The sequence below is a fragment of the Oncorhynchus mykiss genome, chromosome 24, assembly GCF_057628025.1.
Source record: "Oncorhynchus mykiss isolate SJ-2025 chromosome 24, ASM5762802v1, whole genome shotgun sequence".
Taxonomy (NCBI): domain Eukaryota; kingdom Metazoa; phylum Chordata; class Actinopteri; order Salmoniformes; family Salmonidae; genus Oncorhynchus; species Oncorhynchus mykiss.
In genome coordinates, this window is record NC_143045.1 from 10,057,311 (window position 1) to 10,076,609 (window position 19,299).

General features: G+C 43.0%; 1 protein-coding gene across 3 annotated transcripts in view; it reads left to right on the forward strand.

Moving 5' to 3' along the window:
* Nucleotides 1-19,299, forward strand: part of lsamp (limbic system associated membrane protein) — a 1,014,422-nt gene that overhangs the window by 963,043 nt on the left and 32,080 nt on the right. For all 3 annotated transcript variants that reach the window (XM_036961793.2, XM_036961792.2, XM_036961791.2), the window contains one exon: nucleotides 9,640-9,872. In XM_036961793.2, coding sequence (XP_036817688.1) covers nucleotides 9,640-9,872 — 233 coding nt within the window. The remainder of the gene's footprint in view (nucleotides 1-9,639; nucleotides 9,873-19,299) is intronic.

Here is a 19,299-nt window from a genome sequence, read left to right on the forward strand (position 1 = left end):
ACCCAACATCTATAAACACTGTAATGTCTTGCAGATGTTATTGTCAATTCTTCACATTCACAAACTGCATTTCCTGCTAGCGTGATTATTCCCCAACCTCTCTAAGATACATTGGTTTTAAAAGTTGCACTTCTGTAAATAACCTTTCAGATATGGTTTAGACGCATGTCTGACGCAATTCGTTATCATAGAAACAATCTCAACCTTTTCTGGATGTAACAACAGATACCCAAAGCAATCCAAACACCAGCGGCCTGTCTCAATTGATTACTATGATGGTTCCGGTCCAGGTTCACCTTGTTGCTGATGCATATGGTGTAATGGTGTGTGCCAGAAACCTCCTGGGTTGTGTCTGTAATCTATGGTCCATGGTTACGCCACTCCACTCCAGAGCCAGAGCTAGCGAGACAATTGTGGGCGATTCCTCAGTGTCTTCACCCTCCAAGTGCGTTTAGGTTTAAGGATTCTTTCCTGAGTGAACAAGGTTCTTATAAGAGGCGACAGGAGCATGTGGCCAGCGCAAAGCGATTACCAGTTTCCCCCGTCACTTTAAAGTGATATGCTGCATGTTCCACAGTCAATTCCCAGCTACCTGTGACAGCAAGAAATTGGCAACGCTGAGACCCACAAAATGTTGTTTTTTTTCACTTGAAGTGAGCGAGTGCTTCAACGCCAGCCCTCAACTGAAATAAAAATCAGCAACTTCAGAGTAATTTAACTGGTTGCTCTCTCAGTAATCATCTGGGTGACTGGTAGGTTTGTCTTGAGGCAATCTGTTGTGGTGTGTTGGGAGGCAACTTGGGGCAAATCTGTCCTGAAAAACTCACTTCCTCCTTGTCTAACCTGCAGGAAGAGAGATTTCCACCCGGAAAATGTTTACTGCGAGCGTCGACACCTTTGTGATTAATTATTGGCCTGATAAAAAATTGCATTTATTCCATCGTGTGTATTATTTTGTGGCAGCCATGCATTTCACTGCATTATTAATATTCCTTGTGCTTTCCACTCTTTCATAGTGAGAGAGAGCATGCATTCTAGCACAGAAAACCACTTCTTCTTGCAGTCACACACCAGGACCGTCTTGCTGTAATCTCATGGAACAGTGCCACGCCACCCGTTCCTCTGCCCTCCTTCGACAGAAAGCAATTAATGGAATATCTGTAAGCTCCTATATACCGTGGCTGAAATGGCGGGGGTATATAATGTACAGCCGGATGGATCATTCATTACTAACAACGTTCATTAGTCCTCCCAATCTATGCACCTTTCAGATTTGGAGATGAGGCATTTCGGGGGATGTCAGATGTTGTCCTTTAAACGTCGACCGCAGAACACATTGCTTTTCTAGACCACACCCATGCTTTAGTTTCGTACAAATCTTAGCTCTCGGCTTCTCCACTTTTTCATACAAGCAAATCTTTCTTTGTTCATGTCACACTGTCAAGGCTGCGATGAGTGACTTTAATCATGTACACTGAAAGGAATGTCGTACTTTCCAAATCATCACTTCAACTGACGATTGTTTCCTTTTTTTTACGTACCTGAGATATTGTTTCATGTTTTTCAGTTAAAGATATAGCCTGTAACAAAACTTAAATGAGTTGAATATGGAAAGTGTATAATCATAGCACTTATAATGTAATCAAAAAATAACCTTAACTCAGGATGTAGAACTCTGCATAAACCATGTAACCATTAGGCTAATGTATGCGTGTTAAATTAATTCATGCACGCGCACACAATTATGGAGATATTTGGAGCGCTATAACATTTTAATGTATTAATAATCCTTTACTTGTTAATCAAAGTAGCTCTCTGACTTGAACCTAAAGACCGGTGCATTAGCAGAACACAAATAAATAACACAACACTGTTGTCGGGCAGAGCAGACTACTTTGTCTTGTTGGTATTGACTAGGTAACAAACAGTCCAACCTTTTACTGCATGTTTTACTGCTGGTGTCATGACTGTGTACAGTAAAGACATTTATCACAAATTAAACTTAGCAGACCTTCAAACTTGAGAACTGATGTACACTTCTCTTGGGCCTTGACTGACAGAGCCAGGACTGGCTGGCTGAGAGTAGAGAGAAACCTTGGCTATTGTTCAAAGTCCAGACTGGGAGGTGAATAGCCTTTTATTTTGATTACACTCGGTGAGGGTGTGATGGTGGGCAGATGATGGGCAGAATGAAACAACCACTCTTTAATGCTTTTTTAAATGATCTCTTTTTACAGCTGACACAAACAGACCAAACAGCAATCCCAAGGTTGAAAGTAGCGGACACTTTAGATATTAAAGGTCTACTATGCTGGAATCGCTCTGCCATTTCCTGGTTGCTAAAATTCTAATAGTTCACCTAATTTCAGTTTGTGACAAAACAACCAAGTATTGTGTCGAGAATCATTGTACCATCTAAACCTCTGTGAAATAAATATTCAAAACCCAAAATATTTTATTTTCAGCTGTTTGAAGCTGGTGTACAAAACCGAAAGTATGAAAGTTAAGAATGGGAAGCATAGAAATAGCGCACATAATACCGTTTCTTAGATTTGCTTTCAATGAAAAAGACAGATCTATAACTAACATTTCTATGCACATTTGATCGGGTCGCCCAAAAACGTAAGAGTTGAAGTCGGAAGTTTAAATACACCTTACCCAAATACAATAATTCCTGAAACTTAATCGTAGTAAAAATACCCTGTCTTAGGTCAGTTAGGACCACCCCTTTATTTTAAGAATGTGATATGTCAGAATAATAGTAGAAAAAAATGATTTATTTTAGGTTTTAGTTATTTCATCACATTCCCAGTGGGTCAGAAGTTTACATACACTCAATTAGTATTTGGTAGCATTAACTTTAAATTGTTTGACTTGGGTCAAACATTTTGGGTAGCCTTCTACAAGCTTCCCACAATAAGTTGGGTGAAGGAAGGTTGGCCCATTCCTCCTGACAGAGCTGGTGTAACTGAGTCAGGTTTGTAGGATCAGTTCTGCCCACAATTTTTCTATAGGCTTGAGTTCAGGGCTCTAATACCTTGACTTTGTTGTCCTTAAGCCATTTTGCAACACCTTTGTAAGTATGCTTGGGGTCATTGTCCATTTGGAAGACCCATTTGTGACCAAGCATTAACTTCCTGACTGATGTCTTGACATGTTGCTTCAATATAGCCACATAATTTTCCTCCCTCATGATGCCTTCTATTTTGTGAAGTTAACCAGTCCCTCCTGCAGCAAAGCACCCCCACAACATGATGCTGCCAGCCCGTGCTTCACGGTTGGGATGGTGTTCTTCGGTTTGCAAGCCTTCCCCTTTTTCCTCCAAACATAACGATAGTCATTATGACCAAACAGTTCTATTTTTGTTTCATCAGACCAGAGGACATTTCTCCCAAAAGTACGATCTTCGTCCCCATGTGCAGTTGCAAATCGTAGTCTGTCTTTTTTATGGCGGTTTTGGAGCAGTGGCTTCTTCCTTGCTGAGCGGCCTTTCAGGTTATGTCTATACAGGACTCGTTTTACTGTGGATATAGATACTTTTGTACCTGTTTCCTCCAGCATCTTCACAGGGTCCTTTGCTGTTGTTCTGGGATTGATTTGCACTTTTCACACCAAAGTACGTTCATCTCTAGCAGACAGAACGCGTCTTCTTCCTGAGCAGTATGACGGCTGCGTGGTCGGTCCCATGGTGTTTATACTTGCGTACTATTGTTTGTCCAGATGAGTTTGTTGAGTGGTTTGTGGAGTGGTTGAAAAACGAGTTTTAATGGCTCCAACCTAAGTGTATGTAAACTTCCGACTTCAACTGTACATATTGCAGCGTTAGGCTTATACAATTTTTTAAAAATAGAGCTTATCAATCAAGCTTGGAGTGTATTCATAAAAACGTCAGATGCAACTCACAACCTCTTCAGAGCCACTCAGAGTGTGGAGCGGATGGTCATTGTAGTTATCAACCTCTTAACTTTCCAGACAAGTAATACTGTAAATAAGCAATTTCAACAGTATTACGATTCATACCAGAACTTGAGTGGTCTTCTTATACAAGATGACAGGTGCTTTGTCAAGTCTTGGTAATTAGAGGCCTCTCTGCCAGGGCAATCTAACCTTTAGCACTCCCTCAAGGCCACAAGCAGCAGAGAGGGCGCTATATTGCAAAGGCCTCATATGGTCCACCGAGAGGTCTGTGCTAATAGAGCCACGGCATTACAGCTAGTGATATGTAGAGTGAATACAAATCATTCACAGGAGCATACTCCTGTAACCCTGCTGTCAAGAAGCCATACCTCCTTCTTTGCTTAACATTATCCTCCCCTCAGTACAGTATTAACATGTCCTCAATAGTGTTTTCCCTATGGATCACACAGAGGGCATTTTACAGCCAATTATTTTCTAATGTATATTATTTACTGTGAGGGAAGAGGTTGCTTATCTCAGGTTTATCCTCAGTTATGAAGGCACAATGTGCAGAGAGAGCATCTCAGGAGGTTTAATCGAAGCAGGATGCCATTTCCATACATCCCCCTGACTAGGATTCTCAAAGGTATCATCTATCCCACAGTTGTTATGTTCAAGCAATCTTTTCTCACCTCCACAACTAGTTTAGCAAGACACATTCACATTCACAGTCACATTATTAATCTCCTAATTGCCTGAATATTCAGACAGTGATGTATGTGAACCAGGAGAGCAAGAACAGTGCATGATGGGAAATGATTGCAACGTTTTGTGGCTATTTAGAGGCTTTGTAGTGGAAACCTGCCCAAAGACAAAGGAGAGAGTCTCAATCTTTCCAGATGCATACTGTATATGTCACACGCACACAGCTTCTTCCTCTGCAAGCTGTTCTGAGTGAATCATGTTCAGGAGAAATTACTAAGTGTTCTGGGAAAAGGGAATTCAAAGGAGGTACCAAAAAGTGAAAGGAGCATCCTCAGATAACCAGCAGCCTTTTTTTGGTTTCTTCTCTCCCCATTTCTCAATTTTCTTCATTGTACAACATGTGTTCTGTTGTCACTGTGGGTTTATTTACTTGTACAGTTAGTTATATTTGTTGTATTTGTAGCATCTAGAATGAATTGATTTCCTGCAGGTTTCACCCTATGGGCTAGATTCGGATCCAGGGGGCATTGGTATTTTTTTCCGTAATGATATCAATTCCTTTTAAGTCTATGAATAAAATAATACTTTTTCTCACCCTCATAATTTCCCTTTTAAATGCTTCATTGGCACTCTGTGGATTTCATAAAGAACCCTCAAAAACATCACACTTTCCTTTTGAATCAAACCAATTAATGTGACCCTCACGACAAACTGTGTCAACACAATTGTACGAGAATAATCATGACTTGTGTTTGAACCCACTTGGCTTAATTTCGTCTTTTGCGTCAATTCAACAGTATGTCCGGAGTTCCTTGGGTCTGTAGAATTACCCGAATTTTCTAAATGGCAGACATGTGAAATGAATTAGTAGGTTGATTATTATGTACACTATACACACACGGCTAGTTAATCATCTGGTTGTTTATGAACGTGTGAAATCATTAGTCCTCTAAAGACAGGACATTTTTATCTGGCATCCGTTGAGGGCCGTCTGCTCTGTACTGTACCTACCAAGGGCTTTTCTATACCTCCTAGTTTCTAAACGAATGCACTGTTCCCTCTAAGCCACGTCCTTGGAGATTACTGCCACCTTCCCGGAAATACTCTTAACCTGCTACTGAGAACGTATCTGGGGCGAAGAAATGCTGTAAGGGGAAAAGATATGACCTGGCTTTGATTTGCCTGCTACTTTTTTCCCGCTGTGTGCTACATGCAAACAGAACGACGTGTAAAAGGAACAGCCCCCCGTCACAAACCAAAGGAGAAGGGGAGTTAGCCCATGATCAGCCAACATAATTCTCCATCCTTTTAATCAAAACAGTGTTACAGGGGGTTTGGCCAAGTTGATCGATCGCTTGAGAGAGCGCATCTGTGATTATGTAAGTGAGCTGGTTGTTTTCAGTTTTTTTGCGCCCTGCCTGTAGAGCAGCTGTGCCTCCCACCACCCCCTCACACCACCTCAGCATGGTTCAGTCCAGTCCATTCTGCTTGGGGGGGAGTATGAAGGGAGTACAGGGTGAGTAGCTGTCTGCCAGAGCCTGGCACGTCTCCCCTCTCATTAGTCTCCCACTATGCCTCTGCTGCCTGTATTGTGAGCTGTGGGCTTCCCCTACGGTGAACCCTGCAGCATGGCCGCGGCCCAGCTCAGCAGCACAGGCATCCGTCAAACACAACAGACCCCTGTCATCCTGCCTGCCTCACCACCTGCCTGCTGCTTGCCAAAGCAGAGGTTGCTTAGAGACGGGGAGAGAGGAAGGCAGGAGCCGCTTGCCTTCTAAGGCAGCCGCTTGTTAGTTTGAACAGGAAAAAGGTTTGACTGTAGCCCTGCATGCGGTGGCCAGGGAGCTTGGGTTTGTGAAGGGTTGATGAAGCGCGATGAGGAAACTGATGTGCTCCCACTGTAGTCCTGCTCACCTGACGGGGAGTCCAGGGTGTTTCTGATTGGAGGGCGGAGGGTTAGAAAGGGTTCCTATTGGCTGATAAAGGCGTTGGAAAAAGCTTTAATTAGGAGACATGTACAGTAGCTCAGATGTCATGGCCATTGGGTACTATTAGGGTTTGCCGGTGGAGTTTTTTTTTAATTTAAATTTTTATTTCACTATGTCAGTTAAGAACAAATTATTTTTTTACAATGACGGCCTACACCGGCCAAACTCGGACAACACTGGGCCAATTGTGCGCCACCCTATGGGACTCCCAATCACAGCCGGTTGTGATACAGCCTGGATTCGAATCAGGGTGTCGCCTCAAGCACTGAGATGCAGCGCCTTACACCGCAGCGCCACTCGGAGCCCCAAAACTCTTTTAGCAGAGGATGGTTTCGATCCATCGACCTCTGGGTTATGGGACCAGCTCGCTTCCGCTGCACCACTCTGCTTCCCGAATGGGTTGTAGACATCTGTGGATAAGTAAGAGAGAACCTGGGCCCGTATGTATCAAGCGTCTCAGAGTAGCAGTGTTCATCTAGGATCAGGTTTCCTCTGTCCATATAATCGTATTCATGATTGGGCAACTCTGATCCTAGATCAGCATTCTTACTCTGAGACGCTTTACAAATACGGGCCCAGTTATTAAGGTGGTAACCCTCCTAGATTTCTGATAAGCCACCTCTCCTTCGATAGGGAAGGCCACAGAAGTGACACTACTGCATGTGAGAACCCCTTAGAGTCATTGTGAAACAACTTCTGCTCCCCGACTAATTCACTTTCTGTTTTGGATATACTCGATATACTGTGTCGAGTGGCTGAGTTTTCAATTTGCATTTTCGGCATATGTCTGCCAGGTTATATTATATCCATTCTCATTGATTCAGACGTCCCCTTACATTTATTCAGTAAGCAGGCGCTCTAACACACACAGTCTTATACACGGCGTAAGGCTCTGACAGCATGCAACAAGCCGAGCTAAACAAGAGGATACTGATGTTCTTTTTAAACAGGAGGAAAACCAATACTGTTCACCTAGATATGTTTGTGGTCCTCTGTATAGCTCCGTTGGTAGAGCGTGGTGCTTGCAACGGCAGGATAGTGGATTCGATTCCTGGGGACCACCCGTACGTAAAATGTATGCACGCATGACTGTAAGTCGCTCTGGATAAAAACATTTCCTATATATTATATATTTATCAGAAGAAAGAGCAAAGCGGGGAGAACTGGAGAGATCGGAAAGAGCTTAAACGGATCCTCAGGGATTTTGACAAATCTACTTCCCCAGAGTTAGATGAACTCGTGGATACCATTTTTATGTCTCTGCGTGCACTTTGAAGGAAGTTGCTAACTAGCATTGCGGTAAATCTAGTTAGCACTGCCTCACAAAACTACCTCAAACTTCCTTCATTCTGTATACAGAGACATATAAATGGTATCCAATAGTTCATCTGACTCTGGAGAAGTAGATCAAGGGCCTCATTGCCAAAATCCTGAAGTATCTTTTTAAGTGCAGCTATCCCTCAGAGATGCCTCGGATTAGGAGGAGTCATTTTCATTCCAATAATTAACCTTTGTTTATCTTTGGTCACTACGTATAGGGATCATTCCCTATATCCAATAGACCTACAGTACCAGTCAAAAGTTTGGACACACCTACTCATTCAAGGGTTTTTCTTTATTTTTACTATTTTCTACATTGAAGAATAATAATGAAGGCATAAGAACTATGAAATAACACATGGAATCATGTAGTAACTAAAAAGTGTCAAACCAATCAAAATATATTTGAGATTCTTCAAAGTAGTCATCCTTTGCCTTGAAGACAGCTTTGCACACTCTTGGCATTCTCTCAACCAGCTTCACCTGGAATGCTTTTCCAACAGTCTTATAAGAGTTCCCATATATGCTGAGCACTTGTTGGCTGCCTTTCCTTCACTCTGCTGTCCAACTCATCCCAAACCATCTCAATTGGGTTGAGGTTGGGTGATTGTGGAGGACAGGTCATCTGATTTAGCACTGCATCACTCTCCTTCTTGGTCAAATAGCCCTTACACAGCCTGGAGGTGTGTTGGGTCGTTGTCTTGTTGAAAAACAAATGATAGTAAGCCCAAACCAGATGGGATAGAGTATCGCTTCAGAATTCTGTGGAAGCCATGCTGGTTAAGTGTGCCTTGAATTCTAAATAAATCACAGACAGTGTCACCAGCAAAGCACCCCCACACCATCACACCACCTCCTCCGTGCTTCACGGTGGGAACCACACATGCGGAAATCATCAGTTCACCTATTCTGCGTCTCACAAAGACACAGCGGACAGATTTCCACCGGTCTAATGTACATTGCCTGTGTTTCTTGGCCCAAGCAAGTCTCGTCTTCTTATTGGTGTCCTTTAGTAGTGGTTTCTTTGTAGAAATTTGACCATGGAGGCCTGATTCTCCTCTGAACAGTTGATGTTGAGATGTGTCTGTTACTTGAACTCTGAAGCATTTATTTGGGCTGCAATTTCTGAGGCTGGTAACTCTTATCCTCTGCAGCAGAGGTAACTCTGGGTCTTCCTTTCCTGTGGCAGTCCTCATGAGAGCCAGTTTCATCAAAGCACTTGATGGTTTTTCGACTGCCCTTCAAAGTTCTTGACATTTTCCGGATTGACTGACCTTCATGTCTTAAAGTAATGATAGACTGTCTTTTCTCTTTGCTTATTTGAGCTGTTCTTGCCATAATATGGACTTGGTATTCAATCTGTTAATTTAAATTCCAGGTGACTACGTCATGAAGCTGGTTGAGAGAATGCCAAGAGTGTGCAAAGCTGCCATCAAGGCAAAGGGTTGCTAATTTGAGGAATCTCAAATATCAAATATATTTTGATTTGTTTAACAATTTTTGGTTACTACATGATTCCATATGTGTTATTTCATATTTTTGATGTCTTCACTATTATTATACAATGTAGAAAATAGTAAAAATACTTGAATGAGTGGGTGTGTCCAAACCTTTGCCTGGTATTGTACATAGATTTTAATATTAATTTCACGCGGATCTGGTGCATACTTGTTTTCAAATCAACCTGATTCGTAACTTGGTAAATTTCCTCTCTTTTTTGTCCTTCCAGGTGTTACGTGGATGATAAGGTGTCCAAAGTTGCCTGGCTCAACCGATCCAACATTATCTTCGCTGGGGAGGACAAGTGGTCGCTGGACCCACGTGTGGACCTAGTGAACAAGGGCCAGCTGGAGTACAGCCTTCGCATCCAGAAAGTGGATGTGTACGACGAGGGCTCCTATACATGCTCTATCCAGACCAAACAGCAGTCCAAGACCTCTAATGTACATCTCATTGTCCAAGGTAGGCACTAGCACAATTAACCAATCAATCAACCAATAAATCCATCAATCAATCCAAAAAGTGTATTTATAACGCCCGTTTTACAGTAAAAGTTTTCAGTAACTTGGCCATTATTAGGTTCTGAACGAACAGAGTAAAAACTCAAATGGACGACTAGAAACAGCTCAAACCCAGTTTTTTCACCACTGGGTCATACAGCAGCAAAGACAAGACATGTTTATACAAGCACATATCTTTATACACTCCTACTGGGCAGAGTCAACTCCTTGCATGCCTAAGATACACAATCCTCATTAGTTAGGCAGAAACACAGTAGGTTCCTCTTCCTAGTATTGTTATGGCCCTGCCTAAGTCTAGGACCGTGTGTGTGTGTGTGTGTGTGTGTGTGTGAGAGAGAGAGAGAGAGAGAGATAGGACTATAATCAGATGGTCTTCGGGGTCCACCTCCCAGCAGTGTCTTCTCTCTTCATCTGTTGACCTTATCTCGAGTTGAGTTCCACATCCCTTATGGTCCTGGTTCCTCAGCAACTGGTCTGCCTTATCAACAACTAACACTAGACTGTTGCCCTTTGCCTCCCTCCTTAGGAACATTCATATTCAACAATAACATATTTGAACAGAATATTAACTTTCTCTCAGTAACTTTCCGCACACCTAGTTCCTCTTGACCCTTCATTGACCCCTAACATATACATTCCTTATACATGTAATAAATAAGTTCTAGTATGGTAACATGACTAAGTATATTTCTAGCTAGAATCTAACTCCATGTACTGTACGTAGCTGCCTGTCTCAAGACTAACAGTCCACCATCTTCCTCCATCAACCAGCAGCCCACCTATGGGTCTCTGTAATCTCCTTGTCTTCCATATTATCTGGACAGCTGACAGGGAGTTCTCTTTAGCTGTCAAGAACTCCTTATCAACTGTCCACATATTATGAAAGACAAGGAGATGTCTGTCTGCTCAGCAGAATGTAGATCTGAGGCCCTCGCTGTGAGGTCTTGTTTCTTGCCGTTTCACCTGAAGCAATTTCCAGCACTTGTGCTGCATATCAAACCTGAAGCTGAAATTCAAGTTAACCCATTAATGTTAATTTGTTTGTGCAATAATAGTTTGTGCAATCATTTTGTCTATATTCTGTCTAACAGCACCATTAATGGCAGCACCACCCACCTATTGCAAATGAATCTCAGACAAATGGTGATATGATTAGGGGTGGAAGATGGATGATAACCTAAGATAGCATTTTACCACACAAAAGCTACAGGAGAACGCTGTCTGTTCACGTAGCGATGAAGAGCTGATCTATTAATAGCACTGAAAGGTCAATACATGAATTGATGCTTGTGCCATGTTCTAAGTGGATCTGTTCCAGCAAATTGTTCCCTGTTATCAGAATCCCATTGGGTTCAATTAGACACTGCTTTATCATTGGTTTTTCTCATATTGTCTTCCTGTGTTTCCATTTACCTGCACATATTTCATGACTGACATTTAGAGCTAAAAATTGATTCTACATTGTTTTTCACCATTCATTACTTTTTCTCTCCAGTAGTCCTCAGTCCTAATCTTCAACTGTTATGTGGATATGAGATAACATTAGCCTGGTCTCAGGTCTGTTTGTGCTGTCTTGCCAACTCCTATAGTCATTGTTATAACAATGTGACAAAATGACCAGATGAGTTGGCAAGACAGCTCAAACGGATCAGGGACCAGCTTACTTTTTCCTGTGGGAAGCATTGTATTCATTTCCTCCCCCCATGCTGAAACTATGGCGTCATATTGAAAGCATATCACATCCCACCGTGTTAGTAATAGTAGAATTCTGGCTGGCTATAGGAGAAAGTCACATTGTCATCACACCATTCAATTATCCAACACACATTTACTGCTGAATAGAGAATTTTTTGCACATAGTTTAGGGCGGAAATGTCTGCCAGACGAAGTGAAACGCTGTGTGTATTGTCCCTTTCAACGACACATAAGGACACTCCAAAAGCAGAGTAAAACAAGTTAAATGGCTAGTCACCCTTCCTTCTTTTATGAAAGTGTTTCCAGCAGCAAGCAGCCAATGCCTCTTCCTGCTAGTTAGCTGGCGGAGACCATGCTCATGTAACCGAAGCTGACACACTTTCTGCTAGCAGGGACACCAGTGTAATTGGAAAACAAATGAGTAAATTTGCTGTGAATAATAAAGCCATGAACTTGCAGCGTGCTTAAAGGCATTGGTGCTCAAAGGACAGGGTCATTGCACATGACGCGAATCACAATATGGCGATTTTGCCAGCCCGTTCGCTTTTGATTTTAATGAAACCCGAGCTAGCAGTTGATGTCGAGCTGTTGAAAGTCTGTGTGACTATGATACTCCGACACCATTGGTTGACTTTAGTGTTTGCTTGGTATATGAGAGAGTGACAGTGTGTCAAGAGCAATGTGTGTATGCTGGTCGTGTGACGAATGTTTTGAGACCATTGAAATCTGTCAATAAAATGGATTCCATGATGTCTCCTATTGCAGCAATAAGCTGTTTTTTTGTGCGGCCAATGGCACCGCTTTCTCAGCAGATTTTTCTCAGGATTGATTTGGTCGCTTTTAAAATTAATGTCAGCATTATTCAATCTTTATTCAAAAATCTAAATCCTTTAAATTAGAGCGCTAAGCAGCAACACAGGGTTCTTAGCAGACAAGCACACAGATCCACCATGCAGTGAATAGATACTGCTATAAACGCTGATGGCCCGCAAGCCAGGTTTTCAGATGCAAAAAAATATGTAAAATATATGTATATAGTACCAGTCAAAAGTTTGGACACACCTACTCATTCAAAGGTGTTATATTTGAGATTCTTCAAAGTAGCCACTCTTTTCCTTGATGACAGCTTTGCACACTCATGGCATTCTCTTAACCAGCTTCACCTGAGCACTTGTTGTCTGCTTTTCGTTCACTCTGCGGTCTAACTCATCCTAAACCATCTCAGTTGGGTTGAGGTCAGGTGACTGTGGAGGCCAAGTCATCTGATGCAGCACTCCATCACTCTCCAAGGGTCAAATAACCCTTACACAGCCTGGAGGTGTGTTGGGGCATTGTCCTGTTGAAAAACAATATAGTCCCAGATGGGATAGCTTTTTTTGCCATAATATGGACTTGGCTATTTTCTGTATACAGGCTTGGCACACCTGTATTTGGGGAGTTTATCTCATTCTTCTCTGCAGATCCTCCCAAGTTCTGTCAGGTTGGGTGGGGAGCGTCGCTGCACAGCTATTTTCAGGTCTCTCCAGAGATGTTCGATTGGGTTCAAGTCCGGGCTCTGGCTGGGACACTCCAGGACATTGATACTTGTCCCGAGGCCACTCCTGCGTTGTCTTGGCTGTGTGCTTAGGGTCGTTGTCCTGTTGGAAGGTGAACCTTCGCCCCAGTCTGAGGTCCTGAGCGCTTTGGAGCAGGTTTTCATCAAGGATATCTCTGTACTTTGCTCCGTTCATCTTTCCCTTGATCCTGACTAGTCTCCCAGTCCCTGCCGCTGAAAAACATCCCCACAGCATGATGGTGCCACCACCATGCTTCACCGTAGCGATGGTGCCAGGTTTCCTCCAGAAGTGACACTTGGCATTCAGGCCAATGAGTTCAATCTTGATTTCAGCAGACCAGAGAATCTGGTTTGTCATAGTCTGAGAGTCCTTTAGGTGACTTTTGGCAAACTCCAAGTGGGCTGTCATGTGCATTTTACTGAGCAGTGGCTTCTATATGGCCACTCTACCAGAAAGTCCTGATTGGTGGAGTGCTGCAGAGATGGTTGTCATTGTGGAAGGTTATCCTGTCTCCACAGAGAAACTCTGCAGTTCTGTCAGAGTGACCATCGGGTTCTTGGTCACCTCCCTGACCAAGGCCCTTCTCCCCTTATTGCTCAATTTTGTGGGCAGCCAGCTCTAAGAAGAGTCTTGTTGGTTCCAAACTTCTTCCATTTAAAATTATGGAGGCCACTGTGTTCTTGGGGACCTTCAATGCTGCAGACATTTTTGGTACCCTTCCCCAGATCTGTGCCTCGACACAATCCTGTCTCGGGGGGTCTCCAGACAATTAATTCAACCTCATGTCTTGTTTAGTTTTTTTGCTCTGACGCACTGTCAACTGTAGGACCTTATATAGAGAGGTGTGTGCCTTTCCAAATCATGCCCAATCAATTGAATTTACCACAGGTGGACTCCAATCAAGTTGTAGAAACATCTCAAGGATGATCAATGGAAACACAATGCACCTGAGCTCATTTTCGAGTTTCGTAGCAAAGGGTCTGAAAACTTGTAGATAAGATATTTATGTTTTTATTTTTTATACACTTGCATAAAGTTCTAAAAATCTGTTTTTGCTTTGTCATTATGGGGTATTGTGTGCAGATTGATGAAGGAAAAAAAACATTAACATAAAGTAACATAACAAAATGTGGCGAAAGGGAAGGGGTCTGAATACTTTCTGAATGCACTGTACATGCCAATTAGGAATGAGAGGGATGATTAAGTGGCCATGATGGATTGTGGCCAGGTTGGAAATGTATCCATAACTGGGGTGAACACCCCTACTCTTACAATAAGTACCATGGGATTTTCAATGACCACAGAGAGTCAGGACACCCATTTTAACATCCCATCCGAAAGACTGCACCCAACGCAGGGAAGTGTCCCCAAATGTAATCAGGGTTTGAAATGATTAAGTTTTAGTCAAATATGATATCTGTTTAGGCTTCTTGCGGTCAATTTACTATGTAAAAATATTTGTTTTATAAGTGCCGGCACCCCGACCGACCATCTGCTCCAGAATAAATTGTCCCGCAGCTCAATCTAGTTGATGATCCCTTCCCTACTTGTTTACAAAATTGGTCAAAACACTCATTTTGTGTTTTCTTTACCATCACCATATGAATAACCATTAGCAACCTCCTGCTGGGTTGCCTCGGCTGTCTTTCAATGCATGAGATTGTCGTTATTTGGCTAAGGATTAAGACAAAGTCCACATGCCACATTTTGAGTCAATCAAAGTGGCAGTTAATGAAAGGAATTGGTTGACATCAAATTGATTTGGTCATAAAAACTGCCCTCGCGATAACCCCAATTCCATGCTGATAATGATAGATAAGTGTTGTTTCATCTCAATCATCATCATATAGGATCTGCATTGTTATTCCTTTATCTCCGATCAATACGGTGGTGATCCACAATGGCTTTGCCCACATTTAGCCCCGTATCACAATGGTGTGGTATTTAATGGTGTGAACCGAGACGCTTACTACGGCAGTGTGTCACTCTAAAGAGCAGCGGAGAGGGAGGGGGGGTTAAGAAATTCAACTTTAAAGTCTGCATAAGGAGGAGGAACTGACCTTCACCAATTATCATGGGACAATTGAAACCTTTCAGTGGTTCTTCAGGAAGCCATCTCCCCCACCCACCTTTCCTTGCTGCAAAAGCTCCTTATTGCCAGGGCCATTGTCAGGCACATTGTGTTACTAGTCTTTCTGGGGGTGGCTTTAATGGTACAGCTGCCAAGTGGATCGGTGGCTGTTCCCGGCCGCCAACCCACCCCCCTAGAAAATAATGTCTGTCTTCTCCATGCCCATTATTTTAGCAATTGTATGTGAGGAACAGAATGCCACAACTGCACATATTGTCTGTCACCTTTGAACCCCCCCTCACGAAACGGACTCCTTGATGTTTTAATGAAGGAAACAATTTAGTATTCCGTTTTCTCCTTGGCTGACTTGGCTGAAACCATGTGGGGAAAAAGGCATCTCCTGCTCCGCAGAAGAGGCGCCTTATGCATTTAAATAGGGACCATCCCACGGACACACGTGACTTCAGACTCATCAATCGGGCTTCAGGTGTAAGGCTGCCATGTTTCAGAGGAGGTCCGTCCCATCATTCCTGTAGAGCCTCTCCCTTTTCCACTTTTCAAGACTCTGTAATATAGATGGCCAACATCTTTACATGTTATGTTTAGAAAATGGAGTGCTGACCTGGCCACATGCTCTCTGTCTCACCTGGCAACTGGTCTGAAAATATCCTCTCCCCAGCTATGCTTTAATAGAGTCCTGTCACATATGTCAGGCTGTCTCGGCCCTACAACAGTCCTCAGGTCAGCAGTATGCTCGTTTTGGGCACTCAAGACAGGTCGTTCACACTGTTAGGGCCTTGCTCCCACTCTTATTGCCAACTGTGAAAGAGCTGGCCAATGGTCCAATCTCAGGACTGAACAGACTTAGGCCCCCAAACTGTGAATAGCTTGTCCTGTCAATCATTCACTCCTACAACCCAATAGTAGCATTTTGTTGAAGGGATCTGTGCTATTATTGGATTAGTTGACTGATACTGACCATTGTTTCTGCTCATTCAGATATACATCTCCCTTCAGCCCATCACATACACTTTGAGATCATTTTTGTATAATGAAAAGCGCTTTACAAATGTAACATATTACTAATATTATTATCACTACAGACGAGTAACTTTATTTGAAATGAACAAAATAAGGATTATTCCCCTCTCCACTCAGACCACTCCAAGACAGTCCTAGCTAAATTCTTGCTTGAGAAATTGCTCATTGCTAAGAAGCTATTTTTGTTTAATTTTGACCATTTTTAATTGAAAACAATTACAGTAGGTCTCCCGAGTGGCACGGCGGTCTTAAGGTACTGCATCGCAGTGCTTCCGGGTTCAGAAGAGTGGTTTGGCAGGTCATGTTTCGGAGGACGCATGACTCGACTTTCGCCTCTCCCGAGTTGCAGCGATGAGACAAGATCATAATCATGAAATTGGGGAGAAAAAGTGGATTTGATATTGAGATAAAAATGGCTGCTTTGGACCTTTAACATCCATTGCCTCATAGTGCCAAGCATAATTGTCACTCCAAAATACCTGTTTTGTTGACAGCACAAAATGTTGAAAGGATCACATTGTTTTGAACTTAACATTCACTTTTGCAGTCATAATCACATGCACAAAATGGGGTTAAGTGACGAATACTAATGATCAGTTCTGAAAGATTTTAGTTTTACCATGTTTATTGCATTAATGCTGAAGGTCAGAAGTACAGTATTACCTATAGATGTAGGATCTTAATTTGATCCCTCTTTTGTTACTGAGAATGTTCCTGCGCATCAGGAAATGCAAACTTGTACTCTGTTTGAGTTTTAAAGTTAGTCATTTCCACTTTGCCCTAATGGAAAATGTATCAACCCCTAACAAAATCCATTCATTATAATCCACATAATTATTCACATTTCCTGTTGCTGCAGGGTTATTTTTCTGCTGTAGCAAACTGACTCAAATTAAGATCCTACATCTGTAGAATATTACCGGAAAACAGTCTTGTGACTAGCATCCAAAGCATATCCAAATATAGTAGGCTAGAGAGCTTAGACTCAGCAATGGCACCTGTTATGAGTTAGTGTTTCATTGGCATGCTAGGCACATCTCTGCATATTTTTTTTATAAATGTGTTAGTTGAAAGCACAAACTCAAATAGTTCTCGGTTCTCCAGCTGTCTAGAGGGCAGTTTTGTTTGGCCAAAAAGCTGATATAACATTTCCACATTAAAGTCCTCAAGATGTGTGTTCACTGTACATTCCCTATTATAACCTGTAGACAACAGTACAGTTCTTTGGCTGCTCTGAACACTGAGTCTGACACACTGACACAATATGTCGAGTGCAAATCTACAAACTCCTTCTGGAATATACACTGAGTGTACAAAACATTAGGAACATGCTCTTTCCATGACACAGACTGGTCAGGTGAATCCAGGTGAAAGCTGTGATCCCTTATTGATGTCACCTGTTAAATCCACTTCAATCAGTGTAGATGAAAGGGAGGAGACAGGTTAAAGAAGGGTTTTTAAGCCTTGAGACATGGATTGTGTATGTTTGCCAATTTAGAGGGTATGGTAGCAGGTGCAAGTGGCACCGGTTTGAGTCAAGAACTGCAATGCTACTGGGTTTTTCACGCTCAGCAGTGTTGAGTGTGTATCAAGAATGGTCCATCACCCAAAGGACATCAAGCCAACTTCACCCAACTGTGGGAAGCATTGGAGTCAACATGGGCCAGCATCCCTGTGGAACGCTTTTAACACCTTGTAGAAACCATGCCCCAATGAATTGGGGCTTTCCTGAGGGCAAACCAGATGCAACTGAATGTCAGAGAGCATGTTAAAGGTTTTCCAGGAGTTGTTGTTCTGCCAATATTGTAAACACTCAAGATAATATGTTGTTCCTTTTGGAATTCCATAATGATTATGAGTCTCCCTCCCTCCCTCTCTCCCCCTCCCTCCCTCCCTCCCTCCCTCCCTCCCTCCCTCCCTCCCTCCCTCCCTCCCTCCCTCTCTCTCCCCCCCTCCCTCCCTCTCTCTCCCTCCCTCCCTCCCTCTCTCTCTCTCCCTCCCTCCCTCCCTCTCTCTCCCCCCATCCCTCCCTCTCTCTCCCTCCTTCTCCCCCCCCACTTTCTCCCTCTCTCCCACTCTCCCCCTCCCCCTTCTCCCCTCCCTCGTCTTTCCCCCTCCCTCCCCCTTCCATCTCTCCCGCTCCCTCCAACCCCCTCTCCTCCCTCTCTCCCACTCTCCCCCTCCCACTCTCTCCCTCCCACTCCCTCTCTGCCCCTCCCTCTCTCTCCCCCTCCCACTCTCTCCCCCTCCCACTCTCTCCCCCTCCCTCTCTCTCACTCCCCCCCTCCTCTCTGAAGTGCACCACTTGGTAAGTATGTTTGCCTATGGCATTACAGAGAGGAGTAGGCTAGTCCAACAGTTAAGGCAGTCAACCAAAACAGCTTGGATGTGACTTAGTTAGTTCAGATAGATTTGACACTGGGAGGTTTTCAGATATTTCCCTGGTCTCCCCACTACCACAGATGTTCAGTACTAACAGTCAGAGTATATGAAGCTCAGTCCAGGCTAATAGTCTGGATAGAAACATCAGTCACTCAGTCAGTACCATTGGGTCTGGTTGATTCTGGTTCAACTTGATTCTTGCTACATCAAGTTGAAATGGAAATAGAAGAGAACCGCATACTAACCAAGAACTGCATTGACTGGTGGTCCAATCAATGCTGCTTAAGCAGTGTTTTTGCAGTCTTTCTTTACAGATTGCTGCCCTGGCTTTCTCATGTCTTATTCTGAGAATTGGAAAACATTAGTTTAGCTATTTTATTTGCCCACTGGGTAAAAAAAAGGTATGTTTTTGCTGTTGCGTAAATTTTGCAGTGCATGTTAGTTCGCATTAAATGTTTAACAAATGCTTACATCGTAACGCAACAGCGGTCCCTTACCTTGCTCAACACGTAAGCACAAACCAAACACAAAAAAGCAAAACAGTTTGATAGGCATGGGATATTCAATTGAACGAAGCCTACGACAGAGGAAGGGAGGGGAAAAGATGACTTTCAAAGTGGCAC